At 49.4% G+C, this 24,055-nt stretch overlaps 1 protein-coding gene across 1 annotated transcript; it reads right to left on the minus strand.

Annotated features, from left to right (window-relative positions):
* Positions 1-1,890: 1,890 nt before the first annotated feature.
* Positions 1,891-22,659, minus strand: VSX2 (visual system homeobox 2). The gene is made up of 5 exons (XM_071428413.1): positions 22,221-22,659; positions 20,948-21,032; positions 18,025-18,148; positions 3,178-3,358; positions 1,891-2,222 (listed from the first exon to the last, which is right to left on the minus strand). Exons 1-5 carry the CDS (start codon positions 22,657-22,659, stop codon positions 1,891-1,893), a joined length of 1,161 nt encoding a protein of 386 aa, XP_071284514.1.
* Positions 22,660-24,055: the final 1,396 nt, after the last annotated feature.

A 24,055-nucleotide genomic window follows, 5' to 3' on the forward strand; every position in this document is an offset into this window, starting at 1 on the left:
ACCCACTGTGCCTGGTAACCCAGAATAGGCTTCCATTGCTCTTGAATTGGAGCTCACCTAGCTGTAAGTCCCGGGTGCCCTTCCCTCTCAACCAGTTCCCCTGCATTTGTGGTGTCTGGCTGCTGCCCCAGGTCCTCAGGCCAGTGGGGCCCTGCAGCCTGTTTTTGGCAGAGGCTGAGCCTGTCTGGAGGTCTGTCTGACTCTTTGAACACCAGGGCAATGTGATATGGGGTGACCCCAAGCACCACTGCTGCTCTGGACACTGAAGGGACTTGTTCTTTTACCAGTTGTATGCTGTGACTTCTGCTCCAAGCACAAGCACACACTTTTCAGTTTTGTATTTCACTGCAGAGAGAGACCCAAGCCCCATTTCTTCCATGTCCCAGTGGGGAGGAAAGTGCAGACCTCTGGGCTGCTTTGGATCTCTTACCTCTGTCTGGCTACAGCATGACATCCAACTCCCTCTGAGCTTTGGCTGAACTCACCCTCCTTGAAAATTGGTGACTGGACTCATACACAGTATTCCTGTTTAGCTTTATTCTTCTTCATATCTTTACAGAAAATGGCACATAAATCACAGATGCTGGATGACTAGAAGTTGTTACAGCTCCATATCTCAAACACCTCAATACCGAATTATTTTCTCACTGTATATACATTATTTACACTCCATGGGCTATCATCTAACACGTCAAACGATCGGGGGACAAAGACAAACAGGTTGGATGTCTGGGCTTAACCTCTGATGGAAGAGAAACAGTAGCTCTGGGGAAAGGGTGCTCACAGCTGAAAGCAGGACAAAAAGGGTCACCTGGAAGTCACTGTCCTACGGCTTTCGGAGGGGGAATAGTGCTTTACTGGGGTGGGAAGGTGATGGTACTAAGGAGTGAGTTTGGATGTGTGGGTCTGCGTGTGCTCCTATGGAATGTGTGTACACGTTACAGGGTGTATCAGGGTGGATGTGCATGGCTGTCATTCCCTTTAACGCTCAGAGGGTGTGCTGGACAAATTTAATTCAATAAATACATTAGGTGGATGTTGTTGTCTCACCTAGAATAATGTATTCAATAAATAAATTCACCATTCATCCCCTCTGCAGGGGTGTAGGGTTTTGGTGTTCGGTGCAGAGTCAGACCCAGCCCTGCAGGAGCCAGTGAAATGGGCTGGGGTCAGCTCAGGGTGCCAGGTAGGACCAGGGTGTCGTGCCTGTGGGCTAAGCCTGCCTCTCCCTGCCAAAGAGAGGCAAAACATAACTGCTCTTAAGCTGCAGTCCCTTCCCCGCAGACCTCGGTGCTGAGCAGGGAGAGATGGGTGGAAGATGCAAACCGCCCTAGAGGGATGGTCATGGTTTCATGCAAGCTCTGCCATGGGCTTGTTCTGCTGCAGCCTGGGCCACAGGCAGAGGCAATGGCCAGCAGAAGGTGACGTGTCTGCCTGGGGCACGTGGGACAGGGCACAAGGGACGGGGCCTGGGCAGCACTGGGCAGAGATGTGCACCAAGGAGAAGCATGGCAGCAGGGAATAGGCTTGCTTCAGGACGGCCAATGGGGTTTGGGGCTGCAGCAGAAGGAGAAAGCCCCAGAGCCAGGTGTGAGGCTGAAGGGACCAGAGCCTTAGTGTCATTGGTGGCAGCAATGATGTGACACTTCCCAGTTCCCCAGAAGGAAGGGGTGGGGGGTGAGGAAGGCCTGGTGGGGTGGAGGAGCGAGGAGCAGAGGTACGCTCAAGGGGAGCAGGCAGTGGGCACCCCTGCCAGGCAGCCCCAAACACAGAGACCAGGACCCCTCTCCCTGGCAGGGGTGGCCAGGGACACCTGGCAGTCCAAAGAGGAGCATGGCCCCCAGAGGACACAGTGTCTGTCGGGGCTGGCTTCTGCCACCTCTGTTCCCCCTAGATCAGCTTCTCCTCCTTCTGCGATGAGTTCAGTTTCTCCGTCTGTCTCTCATCCTCTGCCACGGCCGCCTCCTCCCCTGTCTCCGGCTTCCTGCCTGGGGCTGGGCTGTCCCCGGCAATGGTCCCCAGGACTTTGGTGCTGTGCTCCTGAGCTTTGGCCCTGAGGGCAGCAATGCTGTTTTCTCTCAGTTCCTCCTGGGAAATGGTGGTTTTGGGATCAGGACCCCTTTCTTCCTTGTCACCTTTGTCAAGCTTGGGCAGGGCCTGGCGCTCCACCTCTGTCTTCCTCCCCGCCTCAGCCGCTGCCTCCAGAGACTTTTTGTGCATCCCTAAAAAGAATTGTTGGTATTCGGGTTTAGAAAAGCGCCTGGGCATGGGAAAGCCATCTTGAACTGAAAACAGCAAAGATAAAGAGAGGCCAGAATTAAGGAAAAGCAGAAACCCTTGCTTCACACAGCAGTCATGGCGAGCCACTCGCTCCGGCCCCCGCACAAGGGCAGCCCAGCACCTGTGGACTGTGGCTGGTCCCAAAGGTCTATAATTACTCTCCCCTTCATTTCTCTCTGTGAACCTGAAGCTAACTTGTTCCTGCATGGAGATGAGGGTCTCAGACAGCAGCATAGCTGCCTGAGATTCACCGAGGCTGGGGAAGGAGATCCCTCATTTGAGGGATATTTTTATTTCTGTGTCAAACCACAAACACCCTTCTGCCTCTCTCTGTTTCACACAGACATAAGGACAGGACAGCCCATTGTCAAGATGCCAGATACTAGTTTTGGGGCAGAACCAGCCTGGAAGGTCAGAAAGAGGGAAGCAAAGAGGAGGAGTGTGACAGGGTAGCTGCTATCTCCATGCCTGCACAGAAAACCAAGTGAAACTTGGGCAAAGACAGAGCATTTGGGAGTCCTAGCACCCTATCCAACATCACAGGGCTGGAGGAGTGAGACTGGGATGACCTCCTGCCTTGGGCAAGGATTGGAGCCCCTGCTCAGAGCTGGGCATGAAATATGCTTGAGCTATGGGAAGGGAAGGTTAGCACCAGCCTGAGCATGTGGGCAAATTTGTGTCCAGGCAGATTCTGCAGGTCATGATCCAAGGTCCAGCAGGAATTTGATGGAACCCTTTTAACAAGGGTCGTTGGCAGACAGAGGCATTGAGGGTGGCAGGATGGGGGGACCTTGCCCTGCTGCCCCTCACCTATTTTCAACATGACTCTGATTTCTTCCTTGCATCCCCCTGTCTCTACCCATTTGCCATCCCCCATGAAGTTGGTTGCTCTCTTACCCAGGAGCCAAGGGGCACAGGACTCCATGATGCCATCCTTGGCAGACTTGAGGATGGACTCAGGCAGCGGGATGGAGTGACGCACCATGGCACCGTAGAGCCCGTACTCAGCCATCACACTGCTCCTGCCCCAGCACTTCTCCCTCTTCCGCCATTTGGCCCGGCGGTTCTGGAACCAAACCTGGAGCAAGCAAGGAGGGACACGGGTTTTGTGCATGGAGAAGGCATGCCAGGCCCCTTCCCACGTGGGAACTTGCATGTACTTCTGCAGCATGATGAAAGCAGATGGGTGGATGTTTATCCCAAAGGCAATACAACCTCTTCCCCCATGCAACAGACATTGGGTATCTCTCCCTCCCTCCCTTGAAGGAGTGGAGAGGGCCAAGCGTGAAAGCAGGTCCCATCCCTCTCCACAGGATGTAATTAATTTGCCATTGCAACGTCTTTTTTCTAGTGGCTTTTGGCTCTCGTGCCTGGGATTTTCTTTTATTATTTGCTGTGTGTCTGAGCAGCGGTACAGGGCCGCAGGCAGCGGTGCCTGCAGGGAGGGCTGGGATGGGGGCGGATGCTCGAAAGAAGGGGGAAGCTGCTCTGTGCGCTGTGCCCTGAATTCCCAGTTTGAAAAACCCCTCATCTTCTCAGAAAATTGGCAGAATAATCTCTGAGCTGTGACCTGGGGGGCAGTGAGCAGAGAGGCAGGCAGCAATGGCAGGGAGGGGGTGATACTCGCAGAAATCTATTAGTGCTCTCTCTCAGATTTCCATTCCTCTTGTCTCCCTCACCCTCCTCCCTCCCCGGCTCCCCTCCCTTCTCCCCCCGAGCAGAGGCATCAGCTTTAGATGAAAAATTGCTTGAGGTCTATTCAGAAGGAGGCAAAGGAAGAGTCAGCCCCAGGGGCAGCCCAGGCCTGATTGAAAAATAAGTTAATTTCAGTTTGAATCGATGGGCCTCAGGCACTGAAATATCACGGGAAATTAAAGCAGCTGGTCCCCAGGGAACCACGCCATTGACCTGCGCTAATTAATGCCACGGAGTTACCAGGTCCCTCTTCGAGAGGCAGTCCCTCCCTCCCGGTGGACACCCCAAACACCTCCTCATTTAACTAATTAGACTCACAGAAAATTGGGTGTTAATTTGTTTAGGATTTTTTTTCTTTTCTATTTTTTTCCCTCCCTTTCCCGGAAAGTACACGGCAGAATGGAAATGAATGTCGGGGTCTCGCTGGCAGATGGATGCTCGGGGTCACTCCGCAATCTTCTCCGACTTGATTGCTTGATTAGGTCGTTAGCACATTAAAAAAAAAAATTGCTTGCCGTCTGGCGCTGGCCTGATGAGTGGGATGAGGCGGGAATCGCCTGGGTAATTTATCTTTTTATACTGCAAAGAATTTGATTTCAATCTGCAGATATATGGAGGTGCCTTTGACACCTGTTTAACATTACAGAGCTGACAGCTTAACCCTCTCTTGTCCCCACTACTCGTAGCTGTGGGGGAGCTCAAGCTGCAGTGGGGAGCACTGGGGGTCTGTGCCAGTCCCCCAGCTCTGCCATGGGGACCATAAGACTGATGCCACTGAGTGATGTCCTGGTCTCAGGTGGCAAGGCAATATCATCTCTCCTACCTGTGCAGAGGAGAACTGCCCAGCACTGAAACCTTATGGTAGGGACAGAACTGCAGGGTGGGCAGATGGGTGGCTTGCTAGCACTGATGACAGCCACCCTTGGCCATTCCCAGGAGCCCAGCCAGCCTGCTCCCCCAGACAGCTCTGTGGAATGGGTGGGGTGGTGGTCCCAGTGGCTGTGATCCCAGCTTCTCCCAGCAGAAGACACTCTGTGCATGTCAGAGAGGATTTTACCAGGCTGAGGAAGGAGGCTGCTTCACCACGTCATCTCCTCTGCATGATAAACGGTGTGATTTACACTTTCATACTGCCAGTCTGTAACCCCTGGACTGGGGAGGGTTGCAAATCCTCCAGGGCCTAAGCAAAGACCCTCAGGAATGCAGAGCTTCCTCTCTTCACCCTCTCCTCCATGCCTGTGTGAAACATGGGTTTGCTTGGCTGTGCAGTCAGCAGGATGCTGGCAGAGGGTCTCACTCCAGGTCATGCAATCCTCCCATTCCCAGAGCACAGGGTGCAGAGCTGCAGGGGCCTCTTTACTGATGCTTTTACCACTTGCCCTTTCTCTTCCCTCCTACCCTGATGCCCCTATCATATTCCTGCCTGCCTCATGCTCCTCTTCCTTTTCCCTGGCTGGGTCTCAGCCTGGCCCAGCACTGCCCACTGCCACAAAACCTGCTACCCTGGAGCATCCCCTTTTCCATGGCAGTGTTAAACCTGCTACCCTGGAGCATCCCCTTTTCCATGGCAGTGTTACGCAAATGCTGGAGGCAGCAGAAGCTTTGCCAGCTGGCAGACCAATTTTGACTAGAGCTGGTAGAAAATCTTCAATCAAAAAATGCTGATTCAATCACACAGGAAAAACTGTGTCCAGCCAGTGGAAGTGTAATCAAAATTATCTATAGCTTTCTTCTGAATGCCGTATTTTAATCTCAGCTGCCTAAGACATGCAAAATCTATGCTTTAAAGCCAAATGAGAAAATCAAAATTGCATCAACATCTCAGTAAGATCATTCTGAGATTTCCAAAATCAATTTTTGGTCATTTGATGGGAATTTCTTCTTGGTTTTGATTAGGAAAAATGAAAGTTTGAAATCCCAGAATGTTTAGCAGAACAGAAATCAGGAAGACTGACCATCTAGCTTTAATACTAGGAACCATATCTTCATCTGAGGCTTCATCATGAAATGAAGTGAAACCAATGGTACTCAATACTGTGTATTGCTGGGATCAGATCCCAGTCAAGCATCTCTGTCACAAGCTCATTCTGAGGAACATTGAGTGATGAGCTCCAGCATGGCACTGGCAGCCCTCATGCCATTTCAAATCAGCAGGATTGTCCCCTGTGTCCTGTTTCCATGATTTTGTCCTCATTCAGATGGCTCCATCAGTGGGGCTTTCATTTACGAGAAGATCTCAGGGATTTCTTCAAATTTATCGATGTGTTACCAAAATTTTCACATGCCTTGATTCTGAGCTGAATTACACAGTGATTTAGTAACTCAGAGCTATTTTCAGCTGTGTTGGCACATCAGGCACAACATCCAAATATGCTGTTATTTAGTATTGGCACCTCACTTTTCCAGGAGAGGGTTTCCCCCTTACACATCTCTTGTGGTTTTGGTATTCACCTTACACATCTCTTGTGGTTTTGGTATTCTTTGGCTGCTTATTGTCCTTGCTCTGAGATATCTACTCTACAGCTTCCTCTGACTGTAAGATTTGGTCTGCTTCAAACAATGTCTAGGTTTGTCCACATTTCCTCTTTCCCCTTCCCACCCTGAGGATTGGCTCAGCTTTGCAAAATGCTTTACTGGCATTGCTCTGTACCCTGCACTTTGCTTCTCACTTGTTTTCATCTGGGTCTCTGCTGCACAGCCCAGGGTATGGTGAAAGGACTGTGCTTCTGCTTCCACACCTCATGGGCAGTGGTGAAACCTTCTGATTAATTTTAGATTGAAGTATGTTTGTGCAAAGCTGTCACAGTATGATGTGCAGAGGTGTCTTTTGGACCAATGTGTTACACCCCAAAAAGTTTCACACCTCTATTTTCACACAAACACCCTTTGTGAAATCTGGTAAACTGCTCCAGGAAGCCCTGGAAAAATTAAACTTTTCTCCAAAAATTAAACATGGAGAAAAGTGCACAGGTTTGTCTTGCAGTATTGTGAAAAGTGGGAATGTTTCTAACTTTAATCATCACCTAACACTCACCTCCAGTGCCCACTGCCCAAAGCAATAGAAGTTCAGGCACTCTGTACTTGACTATAGTGTTGCAAGGGTTTTGGAGTGGGAATTTTGGAGTCAAGACTGGCAAGGATAATCTCAACAGTTTCCTCCTCTGAATCACAAATGACAACTGATACTTCTCCAGATTATTGATGATGCAGAAGAGCAAATTGTAGGAAGAGAAATCTCTCATTTTGCAAGGGGACATAAGACTTGACACATCCTTGTTATCCACATTCATCATATTAGTTTGTTTACCAAATCACTGTCTGAAACATTGTCTGCTGAAGAGAGAAATCTCCCTGAGGTTAGCCATAATTCAGAAATCTGAATTAGTGAAGGGATATTTTAAAACATCTGTGGTATTCCTGTGTATTGTTTCTGGTTTTTTCAACCTAAAATTTTCCACTGGTAACATTCATTTTCTTGGCAGCTATTTTCCAAGCTAGAGTAAAAAGCCAGGAGAATTTATATTGGATTTTTTTTTTTAATAATATAAAAAAATTATTTTTTTTAATATAAAAAGCATTCCTGCCCAAGCATTCCTCATCTATTAAAGGAAAATTCCAGGCTTGAGAATTGTGAAATTTTGCTTCAACCAATCTCTCGTCCTGCCTCTGACGTAGCATTCCAACAGGGGGTTTCAAGGAGCGAGGTTTGTGGAGCACAAGCCCAGAGCAGCACGAGCTGAGTGTCCGCTAGATGGCCAGGGGCAGGTGCCCGTCCGCACCTGCGGACACACGGACACGGACGCACAGACACTGCCTCGCCTGCCTCTGCCGGGCTGCAGGAACAGCTGCGCACAGCTGCGGGCAAAACAGCCCCCGAAGAAAGGGGCAGAGCGGCAAGGCCCCACCCATACTGGGGCTGTATAACAGACTGCCAGGAGAGCATGAGGTCTGACTGTGCCCTGGGGCTTCCTCAAATCCCTCTGTTTTAGCAATCACTGCAGAAAAGCCTCCTGACTGCTGGTGGAGACTGCAGCACCTGTGTAAGCCTGGAAACAGTTTATTGCTGTCTTTTCAAATGTAACATCAAAGTTATTGGTACTGTTTATGGTGACATCACTTTCTATGGCAGGTGTAAAGTGGTTATGAAGTTAAATGAGAGCAGTAAAGGTTGCACATGGGCTGCATGGCTGATCAAAGGACTCATCATCCCTCCTCTTGCTAAACACGGGGAAAGAGCTTGCTGAACTCACTTTAAAAAGGGCCATTCCTATACATAGCATAGCAAGAGCCCTTCTGATAAAAGCTGGAGTTGTGTCCAACCCACATGGCTAACAGGTCCAACCAGAGATACAAGATGAGCTGTGAGACAGTGCTCATCCCTCTTGAGTGAAGACATGATGGTGCTCCATGCTTGGGTCCCCTCTAAGCTAAAAGAGTAACAGGGCACTCATTGAGTACGGGCTTAATGGGCACCCAGCAAAAATGTGCATGGTATTACCATGCCACCAGCCCTGCAGGCTAGTCCTGTCTCTGAATCCTGCTCTTAAAAGCACTACATGGGCCAAGAATAACTGTTTGTTGCAATTTATCTGACTTATGCAACCAAAGCTATAAAATCCCTCTTCACTAGGAAACATGTCTTAAACTGTGTTCCTTTGGTAAATCTGGGGTTTTCACCTGGCCTCATAGGCAACATTTTTTCACTTCCTGTAACCTTTCAAAAGCAAAGAGCTTCATTTGCTGCAGGGATCCCATCTTCCCCAAAGGAAAACGAGTGTGCACACGACGTGCAGGGTCAGCACAGTGAGATCAGTGGTTCAGCACACACTCAGTCTGTGTGTGCACAACATCTGCACAGCAAATGCATCTCTGAGACACTGACTTCACCATGGCCACACTGTGATTCCAACTGACCAGTAGCTTAGCTGGCACTACAGAATAGACTCCCATATGCTGGGACCTGGCAGATCAACACCCAAATTCCTCTTTTCCTAACATGCTGAGTGAAAAACAAGAAGAACATCAGGGTCATAGAAGCATGATAGTCACAAGAAAGCTGACAAGAGTGCAGTCATCATCCTAATCCACAGAAACCCAGGGAGACATCTGTCATTGTCACAAACAGTGATAGTGCACATCCATCCTTTAAGTGATCACAGTACCTGACTCCATTAACCAAGCTGCTATCCTGCCTGAATTATTTCATTTTGCCTTCTTTTCCTCCACTAACACTGCTCTGCAGGTCCTCTAGCACAGAGGAAACCTTAGCATAGATCTTCATAAACACCCGTAAGTAATGGACTCTGTAATCATGCAGGGACACACTACATTATCACTTTCATGCTAGAGAAGGTGAGTTAGGACAGCCAGAGGAGAAATGTCACATCCCCTTCACAATGCCTTTCAATGGGCCCTCAAATCAGACCATAGGATGCCAGCATTCCCCTGAGGCTGTGGAGCACTGCCTGTGCTCTGGGACTGCCCCCTGCATGCCAGCATCAGCTCCCTGGTGCCCTGCCCAGACACTGAGCAAAGGGCAAAGGTGCTCTCTGACCTTCTCCAGAAAAACACATCAGCACCAGAGGCTGTGCACCAGCAAGAGACGGTGTCTGCAGTACTGCTGGTGCCCACTGCTCCCTGAGACAGGGCTCAAGCCTTACATGCATGGGGACAGTCTGCAAAGTCCCCAAGCACCCTTGAAGCATTAGCTGGAAGATATCTATACAAACATGACATTTTATAAAATGCTGTAAGATGTAATCAGTTTCCATGCACCAGCTTGGGTGGGCCTTCAGCACTCTACTCCTACGATCTGTCTGCTCCTGGCTCTACTGGTTCCTCAGCTCTGTGTATCCTTAACCTTCTTTGGGTAATTCACAACTCCAGGGGTTTTCACATGACATCTTCCAGCTGCAGAGAACAGATGCTCCAGGCATTGGCTGCTGCTGTGCCGCTGACACCTGCAGTCGACACCACCAGCTTGGGAACAGTACTGCTGATGGTGTGACCTGCAGAGCTGGGACATGCAGGCTGGCCAGGAATGCTGCTCACACCAGGACAGCACAGTCCCAGGTATCTCCCTTAGCTGTCACTTAGACACTGAGCCTTGATCTCAGTCATGGTCATCATATAAGCTGAAGAAGTTGATCCAGTGAAAGAACAAATGCCAGTTGTTGTAGTGACAGTGATGGGGCACTCTGAGTTGGAAGGCTGGGAGTGAAGGGACCCAGAGATATCAGAAAGATGTGATGGACATAAAGCAAGTTGTCTTGGAATGGACATCACTGGCACATCTGGCTATGACAGGTATTCATCATGCATGTTCACATGGATGGGATGGCTAGATCCTTCCAAGAATTTTTTTCTCAACAACACTCACAGTTCAGCCCTCCCTCTGGATGAGCCAAGCAGTGTCTTCAGAAAGGAAAGGGTAGCACAGTGAGAAAGTGTGCTGCCACGTGGATCCCACAGCTGCAGGTGACCCAGGCTGGGTGGGCAGCCTGTCTGTGCTGGGCTGCCTGAGCAGCACAGGTAGGAGCTACCCTGGCCTGGCAAGGTGCTGCTGCTCATCCACGCTGTAGCAGGTCAGCTACAGCAGCCAGGCACGAGTCAGTCACCAGGTTACTTCTAGCCCAGGGAAGGAACATAACCCCTATGCTTATGAGTGTGCAACATGCATGGTATGAGCATTTATATAACTCACAGAAAGGCAACCAGTGCTTGGCTTGCATTCCCCTGCTACAATTTTGAGGAGAAAGCTGCAGCTGAAAGCTCTAATAATTGTGTGGGAGCCATAGTTTCAGCTCTGCCTTTGCTCAGACATTTGGGACCCTACCAGCTACCTGTTGAGAGAGAAAGCAGGGAGCAAGTGTGCTTCTCACACTGGGCAGGTCCTAAACTGAACACCTCTCACTGCTGCTCCCAGGATAGTAACACTCAGGGTAGACAGAAGAGCACCTAATGCTTTTTCACAGCCTCCAATAAAGCACCCTCTGGAAAGCATCTTTGTTGTAAGATACTGTAGAAACAGTTTGTTTCAGTGCTCAGTTCCTCTTTTCTGCTCCACAGATGGACCTGCAGCCTCATGCACGTGGAGATTGAGGTTCTTGGTATGTCTGCTGAGGACTGGACTGCTCTACAGTGCCTGGGCAAAACCTGGCTCACAGAACACCCACAGAGAAGGGCAATGAAAAGGAGAGCAGGTTTGTGCTTCCAGAGAAGAATCAGAAGAAGTTGTTGAGATCTATCAGGGTAAAACAAAAACACTACAGAGAGAAATAGATCCATTAAGAAATAAAGGGAAGAGTAAATTAACTGAGTGTCTAAAGTGCCTGTGTTATTGAACTGTTAGAAAAATCTCTATTCAAAGCCAGGAAAGGAGGAAAACTTTGTAATAAAGGGTCATTAAAGGAAAACATGAACACAACCATCAGCTGTTACCTCTGCCAGGTGTGTGTCATAAGGCCAGAGAGGAATTAACTACTGAAATTGCTGAGATGACCAATTATTTTTAAAAATCAGATGTGAAAAACTGCAGTGGTATCAGAAGAGATAAAAGAAAGTTCATAATTAAGCGAAGAAGTGAATACAAGTGTTCCCAGCACAGGGATTTGGGATGGTACTTCCAGAAGAGCTGAAGTGATCGAGGAACTGCAAACCTAAGCTAACTCAGAGAAGTGTTAGCCTTAAACTACTGTTGTTTAGACCAAGAAAATGGGGAGATGAATGTAGGGAAGCCTGGCATCATGCCTGCAGAGCCATTCCTGATTCTCTTGGACATGATGGGGAAAGCCCTTACCAAGGTACTCCAGAGAAATGGGCTTCAGAATGCCCATTTTTCCTGCCCATCTTTCCTCTCACAGGGAACTCGTGTGACCCAATGCTTGCAGGGGTCAGATCCTTGCTGATAGTGTCTCCAAACTAGGGAGAGAACAAGCAGAGTAAAGGCCCCTGTTTTCCTCCCAGTTCTGTGCAAAAGCACATCAAATTCCCAGTCCCTTCTCCTGGGACAGCCATAAACATCTTGTAAGAACAGAGCAGAAGGCAAGAAGAGGCAAGTTTGGTTTTATTTGGTTTTTTCTTTCATTTAGAAAATTGATCAGTGACTAAAGCAACTCAGGGACTGAACACAGAGGGATAAAGCAGTACCTGGGTAAAGAAAATATTCATAACTTTATACCTTCACCTCTCCACCAAAAAGACCTTTTAAAACTGCACCTAGCAGCCCCAGCTGTAGCAGGATAAAATCCCACAAGATAAGCAGGCAATCTGCATGGTCTAGCAAGAAGCAGGAGAGCCCCCACTTCATTAAGCTAAAGTGTCACTCCCAGCCCTCCATTTTCCTTCTTTTCTCTTACCACATTTTCTTTCTCTGTCCAAAAGCATGTGGTGTAAGACTTTTCAGACAAGAATCCCTTTGGAAAACTTGCCTGGGCCCCTGCTCTTGCCCATCACCCAGCCCCTCTGTTTGCAGCTTGGTAATTAACTTGTAAACGAAGTTCTAGCACATGGGCTGAAAACAGGCCATAGATAAAGGGTAATGAAAACAATCCATTAGAGAAAGGGCCAAATTAAACAACTCTTAATTGAAAAATGGAAATGAATATGAATTTAGATCAACTAAACAAGCATGTTATTGAAGAGGCAGAAAAGTGGATGAACTCCTAACATACCAATTAAAGATATGGAGGCAAAGATGCACCATATGCCATGATGAAAACTCATAATAATATCCTCAGTAAGCCACTAAGTTTGATTAGTTTTATTACTCTCACTTGTGCACTTTCTACATTTCTAGAAGCATAGGGGAAGTTTATGACACTTATCTGGTATCACAGAGCCATGGCTTGCCCCAGTGCTCACGAATTATTGGCAAAGGTAGCCAGCACTAGCTGCTCAACTCTATTTCATTATTAACTGCTTGCAGAGCTCTTAAAATGTATATCTTTTGAAATAGTTGGCTCAAACAATGGCAACAATTTTAGCTTGTCCTTCACCATGGTAATCTACCTCCAACAACCCTACCCAGTGTGGCAATTTCCTTCCAGCTACATGGTCCCCATGAATATGCTGTATAGAGGTACCAGTTGGAACCCACTGGCAGTGTGCCTCATGCTGGCCTTGCTCTGTTCCATGTGTGACTGTCACTCAAAATTTTAACAAAAGTAGACAGGTCCTCACTTCTTAGAGTGATAGTGATAAGCTTAGAAAAGCCACAATCACCACTTTCTGCAGCACTCAGTAATGCTTTGGCAGCCATTCCAGGCACACATTCAGGAAAGGTCACCTGCTGCATGGAGCAATCACAGCATTCCATACTTACACCCTGGGATTCAGGCTACACCTCAGCACTCTGCAACAAGCAAGAAAACCTGGCAGGAGAGGGAGAAGCCAGGGCTGCTAAAGCTGCATAAAACTTATTTTTCCTTCATGCTTTCTGTCATGTTCCTTGAGGGGGCTCCGTGGCTTCACTCCTGAGCTCACACTCAGTGCAGTACAGGCTCCTCAGGCCTTGTCAAATTATCTCTAAACAGGGAACCTATTTGCAAAACTGAAGGAAGATAAGGCTCTGTCCTTGCAGAACACTCTTGGTACTTGCTTCCCTCTAAATGATTACTCCTCCTGATTCCTCCATCCCTGTTCAGCTCCTAAAGGGCTTCACAGTGATACTGAAATGTGTTAATCTGGTAGCTAAACCAATACTTTTTCAATTAGAGATTTAATTGACCTTGTTTTGTTTTTAGCCAAAATTGGCCTCTTAGCTGCCTGACAAAGCTTGCTGGATGCACAGACAATCCCCACTCCTCACACAGCACCAGCCTCTTCTTGGGATTCCTTTTGCTTATGTGAGCAATTTCATTTGTCCCAAAAATTGTCATCCAATAATTACCATGCACCTTTTAACAACAAGAACTGACAATTTTTAGCAGTTTTATTACCTTTTTAAATTGATTACTTCCCTTAAAAGGTGACTCTAATGTCCCTACAATAGCAGTCAGGATCTTATTTTTTTTAAATACTGATTAATCAATTTGTTTGATCAGCAGGACACATACTGTAAGGACAAACATACACAATCATTTCAATAATCCCCAAATCAAACTGTTACTGAACTTTCATATTGTAACTACTCAGTTTAAAGTTTGGAACTGTTATGTATAATTAAATTCAATAGGGTTAACTTATGTAAAATCTACACGTTACACTTAAGAGATTTGTTATGAGAAACAGCAATTTAAGTATTTGTCAGCCTCAGGACATTTTTAATACTTCATCATGTTTAATAAGGATATACTTCCTCACAGGAATCTACTTACCTCTCTTGGATTTTACAGAACAGTCTGGAATAAACAGGGTTTATTCCAATACTGGCACTTCAACTCCTATGAATATTCTTTCAAATACATTGATGAATGTGGTCTTTTTCAAGTATCTTGCAAAATGGCCACAGTGACATCTGATGTGACTTGTGCATAGTATCTCACTATTATAAAAAATTATTTTCCCATGCTGCCCAATGGGAGGATGCTCATTTTCCTTCCAGGAGCAGCCAGCTCAGTGTGGGAGTAGGACACATACAGTGTGTGTCTGCCTTGGAAAAAAAATACACTTTCGTATCCTCTTTAAATGGAGGGTTTGAATATTTTTTTCCTGTATTCAGTGTTCTCTTAAACCAGTAACTTTCTTGGCCTCTGATGGATATTTGTAGTGTTCTGCTGAAGGCTTTATCTGCAAACAGTTCCTATATATCATTCTTTCAATTGCCCTCTTTGAATTTCACTTTCACATCAAATTTCATAGGTGATTTACTTTCTCTTTGACTAATACCTCCTGAGAAATAATTCCATGAATGAAAATAAGGGGTAGACATCAGTCTTAGGTGAGGATCCAGTGGGAAACCACATGAAATGCTGTAGAAGTCCACAACATATGATGCTCACAACAATATTAGAAAACACTTTCATTAATGACCTACAGGAAGGAGATTGCTGAAAGATGAGAGGAACCACAAGCTGCAATGAAAATGCAAAACTATACAGCACCCTCAGGCAGCTGGAAACTCATGCAAGGAAAAAAATGTGATGATGTGAAATTATAAATATTATGAAGATGGGAGTAAAGATTCATGGTAAGCTGTCTCTTCCAAGGAGCATTAAATGATGCTAAGAGATTCAAAGCAAGATCTACTGCACTCAGGCAGTTCTGCTGCAGAACTTCTTGCCATGGGTTATTAAGAAATTTACATGCATTCAAAATCCCAGGAGACTGACAAAGTGCTCAGCATCACCAGATAGCTGCCCTGTGTGGCACCCACCTCTCACCACTGTCAGAGCTGGTAGGGATGTTTTTATGCTTGTCAGCCAAAGTTAACAAAAAATGAAACCCAGAACACTGAAGGAAGGCTGACAGACAGGATGGCTTCATGTAAGAACAACCACATGATTAAGAGATGAGCATGTGATTTATGAAGGATGATTTAAGGAAAGATCTTTGCAACTTACTTCAGCAATGATGAAAACCAGAAGTGACCAGGAGAAGAAATATCTTACATTTATTTAAAGAGCATGAACTTTATAACCAAGGGGAAATAATTAGGCTTGTAACAAAAAGGCCCAAAGTTGAAAAGAAATACAAGGTAAAATATCAAGAAGTATGATCAAAGTTGGGAATCACCTTGCCATGGCTTGTCGCACAAAAAAAATCTTGACAAGAAGATTTCATAGAATGTGTGGTAAGGGACAGTGGATTGCTGACCTATTGGGAAGAACAGTGGTGCTCAGGACTCCTCTGTGAGCCTGATGCTCACCCTGGCAAGGTGCTCAACAGATGCCACAGAAATTCTGTTGTTTCTCATTATTTCCTCTTTCATGGCCAGCAAAACTGTTATTTACAATCACTGTTATTCACAATCACTTTTTTCTGGAATACACATGCCATTAGTTACACCTGATGTTCAGAACAGCCATACATCGGGGTGCTTCTGCTGCCCAAGTCTAACCTGATCTCAAGAGCAGAGGGGTCACAGTAAGGAGCCCTCCTAGGTTAAAAAGCTGCAATACAGGAAGACTAAGCAGTTGCTCATTAGCCAGCTGCAGAATGACAGGGCAGACCAGTCAGGGACAGCTAAGATACTTTTCCTACTATTTAATTTCCAGATCAGTTAAGATACTCAGGGCGTTCCAGGTGCTGAAGCCGTACAAGCTGTGTCAGCTCTACACTGTCTGCCACAACATCTCACTCCACCTCACACAGAGTGAATGCTCTCAGCTCTGGCCAGAGAAATGGGGCCTCTGGAATTCAACATACACTGTGCCACTAGAGGAACCTCTTCCTTGGAAAGGTCTTTTATGGGAAATCAAAGGATCTTCTTTCCAGCCCAGCACCAAATTGTGGCTGTGGGCAATAATAAATTCCCAGCAATCTCTCCTCTCTTGGCCTGATGTCCTACAGGATCACAAGTGGAGAAGTGACCATCCATCCATTTCACTCTTTCTAAAGGCAAAGCATCAGGGCTTGTTTCTCAGAGCAAAATCCTAATGCATCAGGTAGGATTTGAGATGGTGGGGCATTATTTCTGAAGACTGGTGGAAATCCTGTTAGCACACAGGTTATCTACAAGCTGTTAGATCAGCAGGAGTCCTGCCAGGTCAATGGGATAAGAAGCATGAGCTGCTTTTATTAAAATGTCATTTTTGATTGAGCACAAGAATAAGGGTAGTGAGGGGGGCTCAGAACAGAGGGGAGAAAGGCTACACTTTTGTTTTGGAGGATCTTCCTGTCCCTGCGCAGGGTCATACCTCAGCAGCTTCCAGCATCAGTGTTATCCTGCTAAGTGCCCTCTGAGCTACATTCCAAACCCACAAGGGAGCAGCCTCCTGGGCCATCTCTTCAGCAAAGGAAGAGCAGAAGCTCAAGACACAGCTTGGTGGGTGCTGGGCATGCATGAGGGAGGAACAGAAGGAGGAACCAGGGAAACCAGGACCCTCCCAACACCACATGGCACGTAGGACAAAGTCTCTTGTAGAAACTACTGTGCACCAGTCACAGCAGCCAGCCACTGCCACTGTGTGGAGAACCAGGGCAGGTTAACTTCCAGCCAGACCAGAACTCCACCTGCTCAAGGCTTGGCCATTACAATCCTGTGCCTTGTGTAGAAACCTGGTGGGAGCAAGCCATGGGGTAAAGTGAGGCAAAAGGGGGTGCTGGAGCCCACCCTTGTGAACATCAGTTAACTCTGTCCAGTGTGCCTCCCACACTGGAAACAGCAGCTGTTAAGTCTTCTCCAGCTTTCTGGCTGTAATGCATGCCAAAGGCTGGTCCTGGCCCAGCCCTGCACCTCAGGCTGCTCCTTCCTGCTCCCCACACAGCAGTGATATTCCACACCCCCTTGTTCTACCTCCTCACAGTACCATGATAGGACTGACATGCAGCTAAAACCTCAATGTTAAAAGCTGTTACCTTAATAAAATTTAACAGATTAATAAAAAAATAACAAAGAATTATCCCCAGAAACTTTCAGGGAAACATCACTTGATGAGGCAAATCCAGTCAAAGTGCAGATGTGGTGCAAACATCTCGCTGGGACTCACCCATCATTCCCACACTGCATCCTACCCACAGCTGTACTAGCTGCCCACGCCATCCCTGTGCATCCTTCTGTGGCCAAAGGAGCAGAGATGAGCTCTTTCCCTTCAGCAATGCCTACCCAGACATGGTCTCTGGGAGGCTCTCTTCTTGCTTTTACCAAGACCTTGAAGTACTGTCATCTTTTTTTGCATGCCTGTTGTCCTTCTCTGATTTAAGATCCCCTCCGTTACAGCCCCAGATCACTAGTACCACACACCAGGCACAGCACATATTGACATACAAACACCAAATACAAATCTGCCAAGAATATCTGATCTGCCTGCCATCAAAAGCAGGAGACTGAACAGCCTGGGGAAGTTTATTCAGAAAAATGTCAGCCTGCCCATGCCACTACCTTTTCTTCATGGAGGGATGAGCATGGCTGAGAGCAGCACAATAAGGGGGTCCAAGAGATATGATTACCTGTATCCTGTCTTCTGGCAACTCTGTTTTCATGGCCAACATCTCTCTAGCATACACGTCAGGATAGTGGGCCTCATTGAAGGCCTTTTCCAGCTCCTCCAGTTGATAGGATGTGAAGATTGTCCTGAGGGGAGTAAAACTCTTTGATCAAAACACGAGAAGCAGCAAAGATGATGAAGAGTCAGAGAAACGGACACTGAAAACAGTGAAACCCGGGTGACCGGCTAATACATAGCTTTTCCCCACCTCCTGTGTTTCTGTGCACAAAAGGTCAAGTGCCAGGGTGAAAGGAGAACCAGAAAATGCCAGAAGACAGCATTTTTAACAGTTACAAATCACCTTCCCTTCCAGGGACTTGCCTCTGGAGACAGTGCCTCCCCAGCAGCCAGCGCCCGCAGAGATGGCAGCTGATCGGAGACTCTGCCGCCTCTCGTGAGGATCATCACATCCTCTCCTCAGCATCCCGTCTGGAGAGGTGCTGAGCCCTTTCCCAGCTGCTGGTCCTTAGCCTCTAAAATCTCCAAGAGCAAATAATCCTTCACCTTGAGTCTCAGTCTTTGGAGGAATTCTCCAAATGTTTTCTCCACCCTAACCCACCACTTTTCACCAGTTCTTCCCCATGAGAGCCAGGACCAGCTCCCTTCCTCTGCCTCTCCCCAGCTGCTTCCACTCCAAAATCTCCTTAGCTGCTCCCTGCTAGTTTGCATTACCCCATTATCCTTTAGAAATCCTCCTGGACTGCCCTGGGCAGGCAGCAGCCCAACCTGCCTCCACACAGCCAGTTCTCACTTTGGGACAACCAAATTGAAAAATCAGCAGCTGGAAAGCCGAGACAGATGAAAGCCCCTCCCGAGCAGATGGATGAGAAGTCTCGAACCACTTCCACTCCCTGAGGGTTAAAACTCCCACCCTTCAACTCCTCCAGTAGAGAAAGCACAATTTTAGATAAAAGCTAAAAATACTGCAATGGCAAAAAAAAAACAACCCTAAACAACAAACAAACAAAAAACCCCAACCAACCAAAAAACAAAACAAAAACAAAACAAAAAAACTCAACCAAAAAAACAAGTCAAACAAAAAAGCCTCAACGAAAAAACCAAACCGAAATAAAACAATCCTAAACCCAACAACGAATTGCAGCCCTTGTGCAAAGTAAATGTGTAAATTTACCATCAATCTAAAAAACACGTATCTCCCAGAAAGAAAGAGGAAATAGAGTCATTTTCTAAAATACATCCAAATTTCAGAAAAGCCTTTCAGTTCCAGAGAGCATAAACAGAAAATATCAGAAATATCCTCCCCTATACAAATGAAAAGGATTCCACCAGATCGATAATAATGCTAACAAAAGCAGGATGCAAATGCAAGGGACCTGCCTGCGATCAGACCCTTCTTTAAATTCACTTTTAAATCCATTCTCTTTTCAAACAGTTTTTCTTCAACTCTGACAAATCTGTGAACTCTAGGGACAGCAGAGGCACACTGAATCATGTATTTTCTCTCTCTGCGACCACAGGAAAAATTATTCCAATTTTGATCCAATTTAGATTTCAAGCATTCCCCTCCGTCTTCCTCACACAAGAGCGCCGAAGCCTGTCCAGCCTCACCGGCGGGAGGGTTTTGCTGACATTCAGCTGAAGTTTTCCCTTTTTAGCTCATGCCCGGGTAGTCCCCGTCCCTTTTGCAATTCACAACCCACTGGCCCTTTTGGTGTTTCTGTCCTGCAGCTATTTGCAGGCTATTGGCCAGTCATCTTCCAGCCCTTCCTCGCTACAATTAGAGGTCTTAATTGTTTACAACGAAATATTCAACTACAGACAAATGTTGCAGGTCTGTTTCTGTCTAGAACTGAAAACAAAACAAATCTGAATTTCGTTTCCTATCTCTTATCCTGACCGGGACCTGTATACCAGTCCCAGCTGTGTTATCGCCCAGCCCCGTCTGGGGTGCAAAGAAAATGAACTCGTACTCACTCCAGAGCACCCAAACTGGGAACATTTGCTTGGGGAGGGGTCCGGCTTTGGAAAGGAGCCCTCCAGACCGAGCCTCCTGTTGCACGCATAGCAGGGTGTCTCCTGGGATAGTCGGTCTCCTTCCACCCCGCATCCTGCTAAGCTTTCACTGGAGCGTCTTTTAATCCACCTTTCCTGCATCGTGGCAGGATTGATTTAATTATTCCTAAATCACCCTCAGTGGATGGTGTTTGGCCTTCCTTTGTCCTGGCTCTCTGGCCACAGCAATGCCAGAACCCAGCACGGGATTTTTCGTTTCTATTTATAAAGCGCAAACAAACCAACTCCATTTTAACTGTGGGAGAAGTCAGGCAAAGTCTATTACCCTGACCGTGCTTATAGGAAACCAAATCCCAAAGTGGATCTTCGTTTCCTTAAACAGTTTTCCAGCCTTCTTCAGCTTCTTTGCAGGCTGTCTCTGATTCCCTACTATTTAATCTATTGGCAAAATATTTATTTTTACGTAATAAAATATTTAAATTATTGATAGGAATTCTATCTTGCTGACAGCCAGTATTAAGATTGCTGCATGTGGAGCTGAAAACGGCTTTTATTATTTCTGACAGGTTGATGATTTTCCCTTCCAAACACTGATGATCCGCATTCCACCGCAGCTCATGGGCTGCACAGGATTGCGACACGGAATATTTGGATCCGCAGCCAGAAAAAATTAAATAAAATTACACCTGTGGTCGAATCCCCCTGTTGGCACGTCCCCGTATCCGATTTATTTTGGACGGGGAGAAAGAATAGAGGGAAGGACCCACTGAAGAAGCCGCAGGAGTGCCGGGGCGCTCCGGCGGCCGGGAAGAATGTTTTGCTCCAGGCCGGAGCGGGCCGGGGCGGCAGGGCTCGCCGCTGGCCGGTTCCCTGGGGACCGAGGCGACGGGAGCGGGCCGCCGCTGTCTTACCTGTGCCGCCTCTTCTTTCGTTTCTTGCTCTGATTTAAGGAGGATTTGGACATTTTTCGGTCGCTGGAGGAGACATCCTCGGAATCTGCGGAAAGACAGGCAGCGGCTGTGGGCTGGGGTTCGCTCCCCGCCAGAGTCCTCCGGGCCAGGCCCGCCGGCTCCGCTCCCTCCGCCGGCTCTGGCCGAAGATTTCGTTGCGATCGCGCCGCGGACGGGGCCCGACGCCGGCTGCTCCCTCCAGCGCGGCACCGGCGCCGCTCCCGATCCGGTGCGGGCAGCTCGGGGCGGTACGCCCCAGCCAGGGAAGGCTCCGGGCCGGGACCGGGCTCTAGCTCTCGCCTCTTTCCACCAGAGTCGTTTGCTGAGGCTGCTGTTGCCTCGCTGCTGACACGCAGAGCCCGGCGAGCTCAACCAAACCGTAGGAAAACGGGAAAGCTGCAGCCCCCGCTCCGCGGCCGGGCAACCGCGACCGCCTGCTCCAGCTCGGGGATCCCGGACTGCGCCCCGGAAACACCGGAGCGGGGAGGGAGAAACTGAGGTTTATGGAGCTACCAACCAGCAAAAACAAGCCCCGGGAAGAGCTGCTGCCTATCCGCCACCCCCGGCTCCCCAGGGATGCCACGGCCCGGGGGTGTTGAGGGCAGGGCGCCGCCGCCTTTGCCCCGAAGGAGCAACCGGGGGACCGATGGGGGACCCGTATTTCGATGCGCGCTCCGGTCCCGCTCCTGCCCGCGGCGCCGCTCCACCTGCCCGGGCCCGGCGCCGTGCTGCTCGGCGGGCCGTGCTGCGAGCGGGGGCGACGGGCACGGCTCGGGACGGGCGCCGCTGCCGGAGGGAGGCCGGGAATTGCCCCCGGAGCCAGGGTCCGGCGCTGCTGCCTGCCGCTCTGGGGGGACCCGAAGCGGCCGCGGAACGGGGCCTGTAGGCAGAGTTGTGGGAGGCTGCTGCCGTCTAGGAAAAGGATGCCGAAAGACCCCCAATTATCCGGCAACACGGGGTCGCGGGGGCCGCTCCGACGGGGCTCTGCGCATCCCTAGGCCAGGCGACCGGGGCCGCGCCATCAGACCGCGGCCGCAGCCCCGGACGGGGGAAAATATGGTCCCGCCCGCCCTTCTCCTCATTCTCGGGATCGAAACGAAATCTCCCTTCCACCGCCGAGCAAGTGGCCTCCCGCCGGGACACGGGGTGCGGGCGGCGGCTGGGTGCGGGCGGCGGTGCTGGCGGCGGTGCTGGCGGGGGGCAGCGGGTCCCCGGGGGCCGGGGACGTGCCTACCTGAGCTGGCCGTCTGGCTGCTGTCCAGCTGCCCGGGGGCCCGGGCCAGGGGCTGCAGGTGGACGCTCTGGGGGTCGGAGAGCACCTCTAGGAAGGTGGGCTGGGTGTAAAAGCCGGGGATGCCGCTGGCGCCCAGCAGCCCCATGCCCACGCCGCCCACCCCGGCGGGACTGAGTACGGAGCGGGCCGCCAGCAGGTGCCCGGCGGGCAGAGAGTCCAGGGCGGCCCGAGGGTGCGACGGCGGCTCCTTGTTCAAGCCCAGGATCTCCTGGATGCCGAAGCCGGTGCAGCGGGGAGGGGTGGGCCCGGAGTTGGACTTGACCCCAGCCGCGGGGGGCGGCGGAGGCAGTGGCGGGGCGGCGGGGGCGGCGGCCGCGCCGTCGGGCTTGGGCTTGCCGGGCAGGCTGGGGGCCAGCGCCGCGCCCGCTTTGCCCGTCATGCTGCGGCCAGCGGTCCCTGGTGCCCGCTCCGGGAATGCCTGGGAGCCCCCGGCTCAGGCCCCTTTTATCCGCCCAGCCGGGAGCCCGAGCGGGGTCAGAGCCGCGCAGCCAATCACAGGGGCCAGCCGCGATTAGGGATGCCAAAAAGCCGGCACCGGCGGCGGCGGGGCCGCTACTCGGCGGGCTGGGGCCGGTGCCCGGCAGCGGACTGGGGCTGCCGCCCGCCCCTGCGCAGAGAGGCCGGCCCGGCCCCGCAGGCCCCGGCCCCGCTTCGCCTCCAGCCGTGCTGGGGAGGTGGGGTTAGGAAGAGAGGGAGGGAGGGATGGAGGCATCCCTGCTTTCATAAACACGCACGGCGTGGGGCACCGGCCCTGGAGGAGAGATGCGCAAGGCTTACGTGTAGGGAAACCTCTGGCTTTCCTGCTCATCCCATATTCTGAGATAAATAAGAGGTCAGAAGAGAAATTAGGGCCCACGCAGGTGAGCTAAGAATTAAAACTGAGCAATGTTCAGTTGAAGCAATGTTCTTGGAAAGACTAAGCTGGAGGCTTTGCACGTTGGAGAAGTGTTCGGTATCATGCCATCAGAGGAAGTGAAACAGTTGCTTGGACTCTCTAGACACCCATCCCCATGAGCAGGGTTTCTGAACCACACAGTTTCTTGTTAACTTGCCTTTTTTCATCTGTGGGCAAGACACCACACACCTCATCTCTGCCAGCATTACCCCAACCAAAGACACTAAACTAAGAGAAACCACAAGACTTCCCCTGTTCTGCTCATCCCGAGGCAAAGGGAGCTGCCACAGCACATGTCCTGTGATAGCGGCCAGCAGGGCTCCTGCAGCCGGCTCATGGGGCCAGGTAATCAGCGGGATACCACAGTGGGGCTGGGACTGTAGCTCCAGATCAGCATGGAAAATCCATCTTCTGCCTCAGCTTCGAGGAGAAGCAGCTCCCTATTGCTCCCCTTCTCCATTTTGCAGGCCTCTGGGGCAGTTCATCAAGATAAATGGCTCCAGCCTTCCCATGAAGGGGAACCTGTCCCCAGGGGAAACCTGTCCTCCTGGTCTCTGGAAAAGGCTGTCCAGGGCCAGGTACATCTGAAACAAGGGCAGGGACTCTCCCTGAAATTTGTGTTATCTGTCCAGGATGGCCACAAGTGTTTTGGACTGCCCAAAGGCCATGTCCTGCAAATCCTGGTTGGAAATCCTGGTTTAGAGTCTTGGCCAGCCAAAGAATTGGGGCTGCTGCAGATGCTGAAAATCATGCCTTCCCTGAGCAAACCATGGGCACCTCCACTGTGATGGCAGGATTGCTGAGACTGTCTCATGTTAGAGCAGCAAGGTAGTCATATTCCCAGCCATTATTTTAAAGAAATTCATATCTCCACAAAGAT

This window comes from Agelaius tricolor, unplaced genomic scaffold (genome assembly GCF_023055355.1).
Source record: "Agelaius tricolor isolate 1412-34295 unplaced genomic scaffold, bAgeTri1.0.p SCAF_5, whole genome shotgun sequence".
Lineage (NCBI taxonomy): Eukaryota > Metazoa > Chordata > Aves > Passeriformes > Icteridae > Agelaius > Agelaius tricolor.